General features: G+C 38.1%; 1 protein-coding gene across 1 annotated transcript in view; it reads right to left on the bottom strand.

Moving 5' to 3' along the window:
• PCSK1 (proprotein convertase subtilisin/kexin type 1) overlaps nucleotides 1-16,592 on the bottom strand; it is a 583,826-nt gene that overhangs the window by 229,417 nt on the left and 337,817 nt on the right. Inside the window, exon 5 of the mRNA XM_044064124.1 lies at nucleotides 7,640-7,716. Coding sequence (XP_043920059.1) covers nucleotides 7,640-7,716 — 77 coding nt within the window. The remainder of the gene's footprint in view (nucleotides 1-7,639; nucleotides 7,717-16,592) is intronic.

Genomic DNA, 16,592 nt, shown 5'->3' with positions numbered 1-16,592 from the left:
CAGATTAAACCCTTCCTTAGAAGTAGGAGATTACGCAGGGCGAAGTGAATAAGAAATCCATCACTTAATGACATGATCTAAAGTAGTAGGACATTAGTTTGAAACCGAGTCAATGAACCTAACCATTGAATACAGTGAGCAACTATCATGAGAGTTTCTATGATGAAGGTTAATCATGATGGTTTTTTTGTGTGTGGTATTACAACTAAGATTTAAGTACCTTGTTCATATAGAATATGTATACTCTTTTTTGCCCAATCCACATCCCCTAGAATATGTATATAAGTTCCAGTTATCTGATATATAGGTCAATAGTAGACCTAGATATGTGGCCTCTATGAGCCGCCCATACCATTGATAGTTGTACCCACACCATGCAGTTAAAGAGTCTTCCCGTATTTTAAGCACCAAAAGTATAATGATTTTGTATAAGTTTTTTGCATGTAGATGTTTTTGGATGTAAATAATACATTTTTGATTATTAGAAGCTTTTAAGCAGTTAGTCCTATTATGTATCTACGTTTATGTACAGGGTTTTTATTTTTTATGATAGTATGATCATTTTAATGTAGGTTAAATAATGTATTTGTAACATTGGAGTATGTGATGTAAGTATCACTTTAAATTTTAAAGTGGTAGATTCACAACCAATGAGATTTTATGGCAGACTTTTTAAAATGGTTAAAATTTTGTCTGTAATTACTAAGAGTCTGAAGAAGCCTGTCGGCGAAAGCGCTCACTCTACTTTGCAATAAAAGTTTTATAATACATCCAGAAGTGTACGCGGTTTTATACAACCAGGAGTTATCCATTTGAAGTGGTGTTTAAGTTTTATAGCCATCAGGGAACAACGCGTATGGTGACTGATTGCTTTTTTTACATATTGATCGCGTTTGTTCCCGTCTCCGCTGGGGTGCTACTCTGCATTTGGATTATTGTACTGATACTAAAAAGATTACACTGTGAACAGATTGCAGTAAAAGTACATAAATTAATCTTTGTCTTTTAAATATCTTTATAACTGACAAGTCAGATGAGCTGCAGGGTTATGTCTTCAAGTGTGAGGCAAATCCTGCATGAAGACAATATTCAGGCCAAGTTGAAAATCATAACAGAACACACAGAAACACCAGAAAAACAATCTTCACAGCTGTGGCAGAATAGACTCGATCTAAATGTCAGAAAAATGTTGTTGTAATTCAGATTTGGAGAAGAATCACACAGAAGAAGCTAGAACAGCTAGCAGTACTGAATAACTGAGATAGCCCCTTAGAGATCTGCTCATATTAGATTATGTAAGAGTGAAAAGTCAATGTGACAAATGAAAAGTGAGAAGGCTGGTGGAATAATGGGATACATGACTGGAGACATTGCCAGTGGATGGTAGAAGGTTGTGAAAAAATTATCTTTATGTGCAGACAGATGTCAAAGACTCAGTTGGTACTGTAAGCATCTCCAGAAATCTCATGTTTAGTGTGAACTTGACATACTGTCAACAGTCTAAAGCATATCAACAAATCCACTGCAGCTTCTGCATTAAAAGTTACACAAAGTGAGAGACAGATGTCTGATAGAGTGACACAGAATAACAGAAAGACAGAGGAAAATTATGGTGCTTTATTCATCCATCCATCCATCCATCCATCCATCCATCCATCCATCCATCCATCCATCCATCCATCCATCCATCCAAGCATCAATCTATTTTCTAAACTGCTTGCCGTGGTGCAGGTCATAGTCACTGCAGTGTCTACAGGGCAGCCCAGATTTCTCCATCTCTGACAATAGTCTCTCGCTTACCGTGTGAGATCCACAGTCATTTCCAGGTACCATAAAGTTATCCCTCCAACATACTCCATGTTTCCCTTTTGACCTATTTCCAGTGAGTTGTGCATGGTGCAACCTCCATGAGAAGTGAGAAGGAAGCAGTCAAAGAATTTGCAAACCACGTGTACTGGCTCCCCTCAACGCACACTATATTCTGAAATCCTTCCAGATCGATGAGCTTCTCAACCAAATCTCATTTGCCTTAGATGTGGATGGAGACAAAACCAACCTGTAAACTGATAGCTTTATCCTGAGATTCAGGTCTCATCTCACCATCACAATCAAAGTACGGTGCCTGTTGTACTTCTAATGCTGCATTATTCCACTGGGCAATTTCCCACTCCCCTGTTAGCTTCAAGTGTGAGTAAGAGCCCGCCCACACACTTAAACTCTTCCACTTGAGGCAACTACTACCTCTCACCTGTACAGAGTGCTAGACTATATTTTGGGGCAGAAACAGACCTCTGATTTGGAAATAGCAAAGTTCGATAAGGAAACATCTATCAGGAAAAAAAGGTTAAAATCACGGAGACAGAATTTATTGAAGATGGGGTGATGAAGAGTCACACAAAAAGGCAGTGTAACAGGAAATATATTTTTCCCCCAAAAAATATGGAGTGGTAGCAACAAGCAATTCAGTCCCAGAAAAGGTAGCACACAGAAAATCAGAAAGTCACTTAACCAACGATTCCTCTGCAAAAAGCAAGACCTAAACTCTAAGTTAATGTTATGTAATGGCTTATCCAGTTGGTAAACTGCAGCAGAGCCAGACCAAGCAATCTTACATGGCTACTATGGCAGCTGTTTCTACAAACTGGCCTGCTCACTTTCTAATTAGTCAGAACCTACTCCTAGAATGACCCTGCAGGCAGCCACTGCTATCTGCAGACTATTCAAGGCAAAGGGGAAGAACGGAAACAGGATGCCAGCTCTTTTTTTCCATATCACACATGCATGCCCTCACATCTATGGACAGTTTAAAATCATCAATACACCCACTACACATCTTTAGAATGTTGGATGAAACTAGATCATCCACAGAAAACCCACATGAATACAGGAAGGACTCACAGGCTCTACACAGAAAGCACAGCAGCCTAAAACTGAATATGAAAACCGCTTGTGAGGCAGGAATGCTATTCATTACACTACTGTAAACTAGCTTAATGTTATTATAAACAGGGAAATAACATATTAATGAAGTTCATTAATATATGCATTGCTACTCCTATTTAACATGCATGTCAACAGTTTTTGACTTCGCAATGGCCATCAATGTCCATTTTTTTTGTCCTAATGCCCAGTATTCTTCTTCTCCTTGCTTTTATTAATGTGTATTGCAAATACACATTATCCCATTTAGTCTTCTAGAAGGTCATTGCGTGTACTCAGTTTGCATCAGGAGTTTCTTCCATTTGAACAAACATGTTTTTTTTTTTGCCTTCAGTCTGCACTCTTGAGCAGAGACTGAAAATGAAGCTTGAGATTAACACTCTGCCTGGGTTAAGAACTTGAAAGAGTTTTCTCTTCCTATGCATTATGTGTTGTGTTATACAGGCATGCCTATGAATTACTGAGTTGTGGCAAAGTAAACACATCATCTGTAACAGTCTCAACTGGTATGCTACTGCCCTGAGCAGCAAACTTCTACATGGCAGCAGTTTTCTGCAGTGAAGGTAGTTTGCAAGTGGCATGTGGATATACAGTTAATCCATGAGTCTGGTGTACACGAAGTATGAAATAGTAACAATGCTCTTATCTTATCTCGTACCTTCACATATCACCAGGAACAACAATGATACTGTACTAATGCTCTAATCTACTGCACTACTGAGATCTTTGGATCTGAACACTCAAGAAATTATCAGATATACTTACAGCCACAGTTTAATGCCTTCCCAAGACCTCCTACTTTTGAAAAATAATAAAACTCATATGAAACACAATACGGTATCTAACCACATATTAACCCATACCTTAAAAATTGTGGACAGGTGGCAGTATCCCAAACACAGACCGACAGAATATAGATAGTTGATCATGATCTGTTAATATCATTCACAGACTATATCACTTTTGATACAGTAGCAAGCAGACACTGCATATGCATTTGAGGTATTTATATATATTCATTATGCAATAATTGCTTCATGTAGAAATTTCATTTTTTATTTCTACTATATTACGACAATGGCTGTTGTTAAATACTGTGGGCAAATTGTATTCAATTATTCATTCCCTGATTACTCACTTTATCTACTGATGGCTAGAAAGCCTTTCTGTTGTGAAGGATATATTCACACATGCTACTCAAGCATAACGGCCAATATGGAGGTTTATCTATTCACCCATAGAATGCACTTATGATGTAGGAGAAATCTACACACACACACACACACACACACACACACACACACACACACACACACACACACACACACACACACACACACACACACACACACACACACACACACACACACACACACACACACACATGATAGGTACACTCCACACATAATGCTCTCCAGTTAAGAACTGAACTGGAGAACCAAGTGTTGTAAGACAGCAGTGTTAACTACTGTGTCACTGTGCTGCTAATTCAAATCCAGAACTATAACCCAGGAACACTGAAGGTACACAGAAGTAAAAACAAGATATACAAATGTAAAACCACCTGATTAGGACCACCATGCTGTGCAACATAAACTAATAAAATAAGGAAGTAGTGCTTTCAGGCTCAAAAAGCCCTTCTTCAGATTCACTATTTTAAGGTACTATCCACTCTTTTAAAGTATACAACAGCCAATCAGTTCATAAGCACAGAAGCTTATGCCCCTTCAGGGCTTGTCTCATGGAAAAAATACCATTCAGGCATGGTATACAATCAGCCCATAAATCAGCTATCCACATTAATTCAGAAAGTTCTGTACAGTTGATGAAATCACTGGCTCTCCGACTCATCTTTTGGATCTGTAAGACTAAAAAACAACTTTGTCCAGGATTATTTTTCACATGTTGAGCAATCAGATTATGTTTAGATAGAAGCTTCACATCACTGATATGCTGTAGGATGCACTCTTTAGGCATCCTGTTGGTTTTACCCAACACAAAAACAGGAGCACAGTAAACATCGGGCAAGATAAACAACATTCTTGCTGCAACAGTTTACATATAGAGCTAGTCAATAGACTTTATGCGTCACCTGGTGATAAAAACAACCCTTTAAATAAAACGTAAAAAAATACAACAATAACCTCAAGAATATTGTAATATAATAACCGATAATTGGACAATATTGGAGAATATTGTTAATGGATGATAACTGAAAGAAGATTGTTGAGGAAGTACCCCTATTTAGTTTTAAGAATAATTTGAACTTGAAGGAGTCACCACAAATAAATACCTCCGCTTGTAGAAAAAAGACACAAGTTTTATTGTAAGGTAAAATGAGCGCTTTCGCATAGAAAAGCTATGCTTCTTCAGATCAAATTACAGACAAAAACGCATACTTTTTATATGAGTGAAACACACTTTTGGCGGGCATTTCAAGCAAGTCAATTAATCAATTAATTAATCAAATACTCTAACAACAGTTTAAAGTGCTACTAACATTCTAAAATGCAGAGTGCTCCTATATTAATACACAACGTGGAGCATGACACTAAAACATCAACTGAGAGCCGTGAGGTAATGGATTCAATGCGAATGACTGTGGCAATACAATACAGTTTGTCTCAGTCATCGCAAAAATAACACATATATAATGGTTGCCAAAACACCACTGTGGGTCCCTATATGTAAATATGGCAAATGTAAATGTTTCTACAAGCGGAGGTATTTATTTGTGGTGACTCCTTCTGTTTTGGATATTATCTACCTGTTCTACAGTTGTCGGAAGGGGTCTTTGATTACCAACAACAGTTTTTATTTACAATAATTTGAACTTGAAAGAGTTATTGTGCAAAGAAACATCCTGAAAAAGCCCCTTTTTTAGATCTACCAATATTGGTACTTTTTCATGTAGACAATGCAAAGCGTGCACATATATCAATGAAGAGCGTTGTTTTTATCACCCAGTGACCCTTAAAGTCTATCAACCAGCTCTATATGCGAACTGTCACAGCAAGAATGTTGTTTATCTTGCCCGATGTTTACTGTGCTCCTGTTTTTGTGTTGGGTAAAATCAACAGGATGCTTAAAGAGTGCATCCTACAGCATATCAGTGATGTGAAGCTTCTATCTAAACATAATCCGATTGCTCAACTGTACAGAACTTTCTGAATTAAAGTGGATAGCTGATTTACTGGCTGATTGTATACCAGGCCTGAATGGTGTTTTTTCCATGAGACAAGCCTTGAAGGGGCATAAGCTTCTGTGATTATGAACTGATTGGCTGTTGCATACTTTAAAGAGTGGATAGTACTTTAAAATGTTAAATCTGAAGTAGGGCTTTCTGAGCCTGAAAGTCCTAATTCCCTCTGTTTTTAATACATTTTCTCATCTTATTTTATTTAAAATAACATTTTGTTAGTTTATATTGCACAGCATGGTGGTCCTAATCAGTTGTTTTTATGGCTATTCTACTAATTCAGAAGCTAAAAGTGTGCGATGTACCTAATATTATGAGAAAAAAAGTAAAATATAACTGGCACTCATAGTCGCTTGCTGAAATGCGATATGGGTATTTTGGAATCTTGCGAATGAGCATAGCAAAGGTGAGATTCATAGAGACCATTTACACTAATGCAGAAGGCCTTGAAAATAATGAGATTCAAATGAGAAATGGTGTAAAGCATAGTATACTAATGTAATGAGGAAGTCTTGCAATTCATATTCCAGCATCCTTGTGGTATGTACATCTGTTCTTAAATGTGATACTTCACCTTTGATCTTCGAGTTGCAATATGCAGATTTACCCCCAACCATCCTTGCAGTAATTTATCCAAGTATGCACAAGCATATCCCTGGTGCACAAATTAATTACTTCCCCCAGCAACCCCTTCATTAGTATGTTCAGGTATGACACAGAATAAATTATTTCATCCAGCAATTACTTCAGTAGTCTGACCATGCATATAGAAGCACTTCATTGACACACAAATTAATTATTTACACAAGCAACACCTTCGAGAGTATGTTCAGGTATGCACAAGCACCAAAATAAATCATTCACACAAGCGACCCCTTCAGTAAAATGTTCAGAAATGCAAAAGCACCTAAATGAAATATTTATCCAAGCAATCCCTTCAGTAAAATGTCCATGTATGCACAAGCACCAACTGATTTCCCCTCACATCTCCATATTATCCTGGAAAATTGCTGCTTGGTGTAATTTCAGGGCTGTTTACACACTTAGTATGCAAATCAACTCATTACAGATTCATGCCTATAAATTGTACTCGGACATACACGTGCAAGGCCCAACTCAGTAGCTATCGTTTATGCATTAAGTATGTTATGCTTCTGCAGTAGGGAGGCGTGTTTACAACAACTCCCTCACATGCATGTATTCATGTTGAAAGTCTGGTATTTGCATATCCACATAACATGGCTCTACATGGATCACTGCTAGAAAAAAGAAAAGCCCTGAACTATGAACACTGCTCTATGTCTTTAAATAAATCTACAAAATGCACTTTTGATGCCACAATCTTCCTCTGCAAGACTCCTCATCATCATTAAGTTTTTGGTGTATAAGTAACAACAAAGTAAATGCAAAACACATAATTTTTATTGTCTATTTTCCCTGTTTTTTTTCACCATCAACAAAATAACAGTACCCCTTAAGTAAAATAAAAAATGTACTCACTTGTTTTCATTGGTTGGATCATATCTGGGAAATGGATCACGATCATTATCATTAAAATCATAGCTGGCATCAGGATCCTAAAGAAGAAATGAACAAATACACTTTTAGCACTTCATTGTGTGACAGTAGACTCTCGATAAATTATTTATAAGACTGTACATAGTACAAGCATTGTATATGCTAAATATTTATGATACCTGCTTTACAATTTCTTAGATCAAAAATGCATTAGAACACTTTATAAACTGTTTGGAGTAATAGTTTATTTATATCTAAAGTGTGCGTAACAGATCTGAATACATCTTTCAGTAAGCATGTTCTATTTGCTTTCTTTGTTCTGCAGGTAGTTGATAAATTTGCTTTCTGTAAGATTTTATGAAAGGGATTCCAATCCAAGAACAGCTTATGAGTGTGTAGAATTTGTCAGATGGAATATACTGCAATGGACCAGTGACTATCACAAAACAGAGCTCACTCTCAGGCATAACTCTCAACTGCCCCTGACTTTGGAGAAGGCCCCATATTTACGTTATAGTTTTGCCCTGTCACTTGGTAAGTTCTTGATTTTCTGGTAAGACTGAGGGTTATTGTCAGTCAGTCAATAATGCCAGACATTCAAGTTTCACACTTCACATTGGGCATTTGAGTTTCATACTTCTCATTGGCCATTCGAGTTTCATACTTCTCACTGGCGTTAGAGTTTCATACTTCTCATTGGGCATTAGAGTTTCATACTTCTCACTGGGCATTCGAGTTTCATACTTTTCATTGAGCATTTGAGTTTCATACTTCTCATTGGGCATTCGGGTTTCATGCTTCTCACTGGGATCTCGATTTTCATACTTTTCACTGGGCATTAGAGTTTCATACTTCTCACTGGGCATTTGGGTTTCATATTTCTCATTGTTCAGAAAATGCATGTTGCCATGCAATCTGCTGTTCAACTAACATTTTAAGTGAATTAGATTAATATTAAGAATTGCCCCTCATATTGCTCCTTTGTCTCCACACTATTTTGCCCTTGTCCAGTATTTATAAGCAAAAAAGTTGAGATGTACATCCTGATGGCCATAGCAAAATTGTAAGCACTAAGAGCTATCAGAGATTTCAGCTGAGCACACAAATACACTCAACACTTAATGCAGTTGCTGGAGAAGCCAACTGCTTATCTGAGTACCAACGGTATCACTTATAAGTTTTTGTCTCATACAAATAAACAAAGACATGAGAAATAGGAACTGTTGTCTTTCAAATGATACAGAAGTAATATGAAGGAGATTTTTTCCAGTAAATGCAAGGAAGTATTAAAATACACAAGAAAACCCCAGCAGGTCAGAATTAAGGACAGAGAATCCAAGGCACAGAGAGAAGAAAATGGCTCAAGAGATAAAAACATGCAAAATATGTCTCTGATACAGTCATTTTAGGAGGGAAAACAGGCTATAAAACAGAATGGCTAAAATCAGGCAAAATGATAATCAGAGAAGTATAGAGGAAAAAAATGTACATTAAAAGGAAACAAATATGTCAGAATGCTAAAAACAATGCAAAGTGGAAACCAGTGTGATAAATATGAACAAATGATGTCCAGAAGATGATAACGTGATCATTAAAAATAATCCAAACTAATGTAACCAAAAAGAGACACTAAAGCAATTAAATTTAATGAGGAACTGTGATATGTATGGGAGTACTACTGTAAGTCAAAATTTGGATGGTCAGCTAATGACAAATGAAATGCGCTTTCACTCCAAATGAGGTTTGGAACAGACCAATTTGTCCAGGGACATCTTCAAGTGGGTTTAGATAAATGGAGTAGCAGAAATTAGGAGGATAAGGGGAGGATAGGGTTAAACTGGAATGAGAGATGATTAAGAGGAAATGAGGTAAGGGTAGGGAGGGGCTTGAAGGGCTTTAGGCAAGTGTTACTGGAATAGGAGTCACATTTTGGCATGAACTTGCTAGTATGAGTTATGTTCATGATAACCTGTAGGTACGGCTGGTGCAAGTAGGCCTTGGAGTTAACAATAGTGGGTATGGGGGATTAAGCTACAGTATATAAGCAGTAGTATTATATATGTAGTAAGGGTGTGATAGGGGTACTTACTAACTTCCTAAAGTTTTTTTTTCTTAATTATCTCAGTGTGTGGAGTTTTAGTTAACTGGTTAGGCTGGTCTAAGAGCCACAATGCTTGCAGCGCAGGTATGGATGGCTTAGGATCAGAAGAAAGGGGGGGGGGATTTTTAAGGTACATATGGAGTGCTTCTTCAATGTTTGGTCTCCCATAAATGATACAGTCAAAACCTAAGTATTATGCATACTAATGCCTGGTAGCAAGTTTTAACTTGAGTGCTGTGCCCATAATACAGGGAGAAAAGTAATCAGGACAATAAAAGTTCGAAATATAACAACTGAAGAATGTATCAGTGACATGTCTGCTTACCTTTGCATAGTGTTGATCACCAAATAGGAAGACGGAAAACTATTAAGTCTCCCTGAGATGTATGAGGAGGGGGAGTGGTGGCAAGCTCTTTTCTGAAAGGTTGAGCATGGCTTCGGTAAACTAGTGACGATCATTACCCAGTATGCAATGAGGTGCGATATCTCCGAATTTCACTGAGGTAATTTGTTTTCATGCGAGCCAAGAGAGAAGTAAAGTGTGGTTGCCTTGTCACAAGTTTGGTGTGGCTATTATCAAGTTATCACTTCAGAACAAAGAAGCATTGCTGAATGGGAAACTAAGTCAATATAGAGCAAAAAGCAAGTTTTTTTTTTTATTGCACATCTGTTTGAAAAATAAATAATATTGCTGACATATGCAGACATGCAATGTGCTATTTTAAGATGGTAGCATAGTATTTCCAACAACAAAAAAATAAAAATAATAATAATATGCAGTGACTGGTCAGTAGAAATAAAAAGGCACTAACTGAGTCTTTCCGAAGGTTGCACATTGTACACTTATTGCTTGCCCTTCTATCATTTCAAAGAACCTACATATATAAGAGAAAGTACATTCATAATCTATATAAATAAGTTGGTACATAAATATCCTGATTGTAAAGGGGTGGTAAATTTATAAGAGTATTCAAGTAAGAACTTGGTGTATTTTCATAATTATGAGTACCTCTCAGTTGTCCTGATTTTGTGTGAAGTGGATTGGGGCAAACCTACATGGGGGGGGGGGGGTGTTTTCTGCTTCTTGCTTTTGGCTGGCTATATTTGTGTGCACATTTGTGGGTTGGTTTATGATCGCAGTTATTAAAAGATAAAAAGTTAATGCCACGGGAATATGAAAATAAGGACTTCTACATTTATTTAGTGCCAAGCCAATGTCTGCCAAGCTTGAGAGGCCTCTGGCATGCTATTTCCCATATGATGGTTTTTCTTAATGTCACAGTGTTATATTAGTTTGACTGTGTTCATAATTCATTGATGATGGGGACTAAGGAAGTCATTATTTCTGTGTTAAGCTTCACTGCACATTTGTAACTGGGTATGTGGGGGACAAAGAGGGCTTACCGCGGCTATGTGGTTACTTGACATGTTTTGACACATCTTCACTTTAAACTTCTAAAGGCTAAAACTGTTAATCTGAACTTCCAGATTATCCTAATTGTATACTGTACAATTAATAATGTTTATTAGCCCATGGACGTGAATGGGGAGAAAAGTGCCAACAGCATGGGGGGGGGGGGGGGATTCCATCTCTCTCTCTGTAGATGACGACCAAAATACTTAGACTTGGAAGAGGGCTTGATGTGGTGTTTTCAGTGGGATTGAAGCTTTGACACAGTGGTTGTTTGTTGGGGGCGGGTTGAGAGGCTGCATAGGTTTTGCAGGTTGTGCATCACCCATGAATAATTAATGTCTCATGTTCATTGAACTAATATTTTAAGCATTCTCACTGTTGATAACTGGTTGAGAGCTATGACCGTGACAAAAAATATTTGAATTAATTAGGACTCAGAGTCTAAGGGAAGGCAATGTAAACAGTTGTTGTCAGGGGAGGAATTGGCAGTGAGCATGTCTGGTCATTTAATTACATTGGGGTATGGCATCCATTTTCAGTGCAATGCCTGTTTAAATACTTCATATAGGTATCTTAAACTCATAACCATTTAACTATCAACTGTACAGATGTTTGCAGAATATACAGCATTTCCTTCATATGTTGGTCCATTTTCATAAAGGATGGTTTCCTGGCAAATTACTGGCAAATCAGTAAGATGTAGGATTTGCTGAGTTACAAGGGCGGATAGCAAGGAGGCTGTTATCAGATACAGCATACAGCAGGTTTATGGGGTGATGAGGATGACAACCGGGTTCTGATCTGGGAGGATTTGCATTGAATTGGACACTTCTTTTCTTGTGCACTAGGATTTAAGGTGCTTCTCTGTGATATGCTGTGCCTTACAATCCTTCTATAAGTACAATTTTTTTTCCGTTGGTGGTGCACCTTTTTTTTAGTTGTAGGTGTGTTGGTAGTTAAAGCCAGATTTTGCTAAGTGACTGGTCTATGATCGACAATGGGGGACAGCATGTTTATGAACTGGAGAGATTTCATGGCAGTTATGACTGTGTTATACATAGATGTCGCAGATAGCTGATTTTTGAGGGGGGGGGATTAGCAGGAGCATGCTCATGGTTGGGTGCCTCATTGGTGAGGTTACGGCAGTGCAAGGAATTGTGATGCAATGTTCGGGTAAGTAAGGGTCCTTCACTGACTCGCATTTTAAAAGTATCACGAGTGACAAGATAGTGAAGGGATTTTGTAGTGCTTTTACATGGGCATACTGTGGGATATCGAGTTGCATGCAGTATTTATTTAGTTAGCATTGGATAATCAAGTGGTACACATTGGCAGCATACTGGGAATGATTTTCTACAATTTTCAGGATTATTTAATGTTGGAGAAGTTGTTGGTTGGAGAAACTGGGTTTTTCATTCCCTAGTTGTGTATTTAACATGATTTCTAAGTTTGTGATAAGGACATATTGGTGTTTTAAGTACGTGGCTTCTGTATGCCCAGGTTGCTGTATTTATTAAAGCATGCTATCATTAAGTATATTTCTCTTACAGAGAAGACAATGGTCATAGTTTCTGCACTATCAAAAAAAAAAAACATGCAACCATGCTCAGAATAAGTTAAATAGACATAAAATGGATTGTGTTTCATGAGTGCGATGCAGTTACGGAAGAGGGTTCCGCTACTGTGAACATAATCAGGAGGTTACGCTGGATGGCTTCTTGGAGTCATGAAGCCCTCCTAAACCCTGACATATCAGGTCCCCACATGCATGCTAAGGTAAGATCCGTTATTCGATCAGCTTTCTAAGTTTGTAAGGGCAATATCTAAATTGTCCCTACTCAGGACCTTTGTCCAACTTTTATTCAAGGCTGTGTCTAGACTCCTTGCTCTAAGTGATTGAGAGATATAATAATTAAAAAAAAAAAAAAAAAAAAAAAGAAGCAGAGGTCAGTCATTGCAGTTCAGACTTCCTGCCTTTCCATGGGCTACTGTCATGTCTGTGCTGTCAGCTTGGAGGGATTTGGTTGTGGGCAGGTGTAGTGACTGGGCAGTTGGTCAACAGAGTAGGTCTCTGATGGTGCTTAATATTGTCATTGAGACATGGTGATTGCATGTATGCTGAGAATTTACAGTTTTTCTTTCTTTTTAGTTGGGGAAGCACACAGTGGACCTAGGCTGATGGCAAGAATGAAGGAGGCCTGAAAGGTGATGGGGGCAGTTGCAGTGGACATCCTGGTTACCAGAGTGGTGCACAATGAGGTCACAAAGGGCAAGGAGCAGAGTGAGCAATGGTCAGTTGCCTGAAGGATGGTGATGGCAAAGTAATTAACCCTGCTGAGGTGTAGGTTCTGGTGGCTGGAACAGAGCACAATGAGGTCACAGGTAGGACTATTTCAGGTTCATTAAGGCATATCAGAGTTACTGCAGTTTGGGCAGTGTGGGGGCAAATGAGGAGGTATGTTGGGGGCAGGGTAAAACAGTGCTGGAGATTTTTTATGGGGAGTGTGCAATTCCCACAGGTAGGGTAGAGTCACAGCAGTCATAGGATCATAGGAGGGATGGATGGGAGGTTGGATGTTACATGGGTGCTTTATAACAGTAGGTGAGGTGTGAGGGGCATTGTAGGTATGCGAGGGTTGAGGATATGTAAGAACTTGGTATTTCTGTGCTTAGGCTAAAGTTATAGGGAATGAGCAGGATATGATGTCAGAAGGGTGGGTTATCTGGAGTATGGCTGTGAGACTGTGAAGTTGGTTCAATTTCGCAGGCATCAGTTTCACACAGGAAGCTGGGGGTATTGGCAGCTCATTTTCACTTGATATGGTAGTGGTAGGGTTGTTGCTGCTGGCAGCGGAGGAATGTCAGGTGGGGATTAGAAGGATTAGATACTTGTGGCAAGATCATGGGGCTGGTTTATAGGTTGAGTGGGTAGATGGATAGACGTTGACTATTGTAAAGATAGGCTTTGTGCAGGGACTGGTCTTGGGATATCCAGTTCAAGTTGTTATAGTTTCTGTGTCATTTGTTATGGCTGTAGTTAGTCATTCTGGAAATGTTTAGAGGGTGAGCTAAGATAAGGTTGGTCTTTAGGTACTATGTGGGTATTGGTTAGTTGGAGGGATGGTAGGATGGCTCTTGGATGTTATTATATAGTGCTGCTGTTGAAGATAGTTGGCAATTGCCCTTATGTGGTTTCAAGTGGCATTTGGTTTAACTTTTTGAGGGATCAGAGGTTTACTCTCAGCCATGTGGCCTATTGGCTATTTTAGTTATGTATGTGATAGGGTTTATAACTTGGGGGTTGGGTTTGTGGCTTGCACAATGGTATGCAATTGCTTCTGCATGGTTTTCAGTGGGCTTATTGTTTAGTTGTTCCAGTCGGCTGGTAATGCTCTTGGAATCATTGCGAGGCTTCCACTGGTCATGAGGTAAGGATTATTTAGTTCATGTGCAGTGGTTATTCTAGGTTTATGAAGTTATGGTTTGCTACCTTAGCATAGGAGAGGGATCAGTGGTTTGTTTTCCGCTGTTTAGGTAACTGGTGATTTTCATTAATTATGTGATGGTGTTTTAGGAGATGATGACTCGGATACAACTTGGTTAGAGGATGGGGTACATCGAATGATGCTTGGCCTAATGCCTTAATGGTGGCTAGGTTGCTGGAAGTTTTGTTGGACAGAGGGGGAACAGCCTGGTCAGGCTGCTGGGTGGAGAAGAGGGGCAGGCTTGCCTTCTTCTGCTCCCCCTCTGGTGTTGGAGGTTCAATTCAATAAGTTGTGAAAGGAAAGTGAGCAGTTGCACTGCTTGACAAGTAAATAAGCAAGCAGAGGTAAGCTGTTTATTTGGTTGGAGGTAATTCAATAAATGGTAACTGAAGTGAGTGGTACACTGCTTCATAAGTAAGCAAGTGGAGGTATGGATGCTGCTTACTGATTAGGATGAGCAGGGATGCTGTCCTGTGTTAATGTTACATGGATGTTATTATCACCTATGTCATGTTTTGGTTGAAATTAATAAATATTGGTTAACAATCGTGTTTATGGAAATTTTAATAAATGTCATCAAATGTCATTCAGTGTGATGTATTTATTGAAGGGGACTTGGACAATTATAGGTAGCTAAGTGCTTAAATTACTGGCTACCAACACTATGAAACAAGTCAGGCATGAGGGGTTGTTCTCATTGGGGTAAACAGTACTGTCCTATGAGGCTTTGTACTGGCATCAGTTATTTTTAGACTGTTCTTCAAACATATAAACATAGGAAATGTGCTGATGCTAGCAAGCTGGGTAGCATAATTGCTTCAACACAAGTTGTCCGAGATGATCTACAGAAGATGCCTATATGGAGCAGTATTGATGAGCTCACCTTTAATGGCAATAAAGGTAACATTGTGAGTATTAGCAAAAAAGGAAAGAACTTATTATTACGAAATAAATGGTTAAATCATAAATGTGCAGAAATAATGAAAGATCTAAGGTGAAATGTGGACAATAATTTTATATTTAACCTGCATGCAACTATCAAAATAGAAGACCATATTCAATAGCCTACCTAATCATAAATGGCATATCTAGTCACTCCAGGGAGATCAGTATACTGCATATATGTCATTGATCTGACTCCTCAAGTGGTATAGAACTGCATTCTGTAACCTCCAAACAAGTCACCCTAAACAAGTTGAAAAGGTACAATGATTTGGTACTATAATAATCATAGAGCTAGACTACTCAGAAATCATTAAAGAATTGCCATTATATTATTATATATTTCATAGAGATTTCTTATAAGTTGTATAAAGGTAATTTGGTCTATAAGGCAGTCTCCAATCTAATTCCACTTGAAAGTTTAGGCATATAATGAACTGCTGGGATAGCTAGCATGAGACTACTGAGCCTAGTACTAAAAATAAATAAATATAAATATAACAAAGAAGCCAGCAAATAAATAAATACATACATGCATGCATATATGTATGTATATATTTAAATGTGCATGTATAATAAAAATAAATATAAATAACAAAAAAAAAAGACTATCAAATAAATTTCTCCTTACACTCAGAGCAAGCCAGACACAAACGTCCTATAAAAATAATCTTGATGAGTACTTAAGAAGTAGAAAACAGCTGCATGTAATTACGCCAGTTAACCTTCTTGAATGTCATCTAGTTACCCTAAACATCAAAATATCAAAATATAGTAAGGGTGTAAGCCATCTACAGCAAAGCTACTAAAGGCTAATAAATATCAATTCAAAATAAATATGCATAGTCCATATTCAAAAAATAGTGTTATCACAGGCTAGGCAGCAGTAAATGCCAGGACTAAACTGTAAATGACTAACGTAACACAACTACAGACTTGCTTTCATCATTGGAATTCCATCAGTAATTAGCTGACAATATTTTACCAACAACC

This window comes from Protopterus annectens, chromosome 2.part2 (assembly GCF_019279795.1).
Source record: "Protopterus annectens isolate FY-2018-M chromosome 2.part2, PAN1.0, whole genome shotgun sequence".
In the NCBI taxonomy this organism is placed as follows: domain Eukaryota; kingdom Metazoa; phylum Chordata; order Ceratodontiformes; family Protopteridae; genus Protopterus; species Protopterus annectens.
The sequence above is the reverse complement of the archived record's forward strand: the minus strand, read 5'-3'. Positions and strand labels throughout refer to the sequence as shown.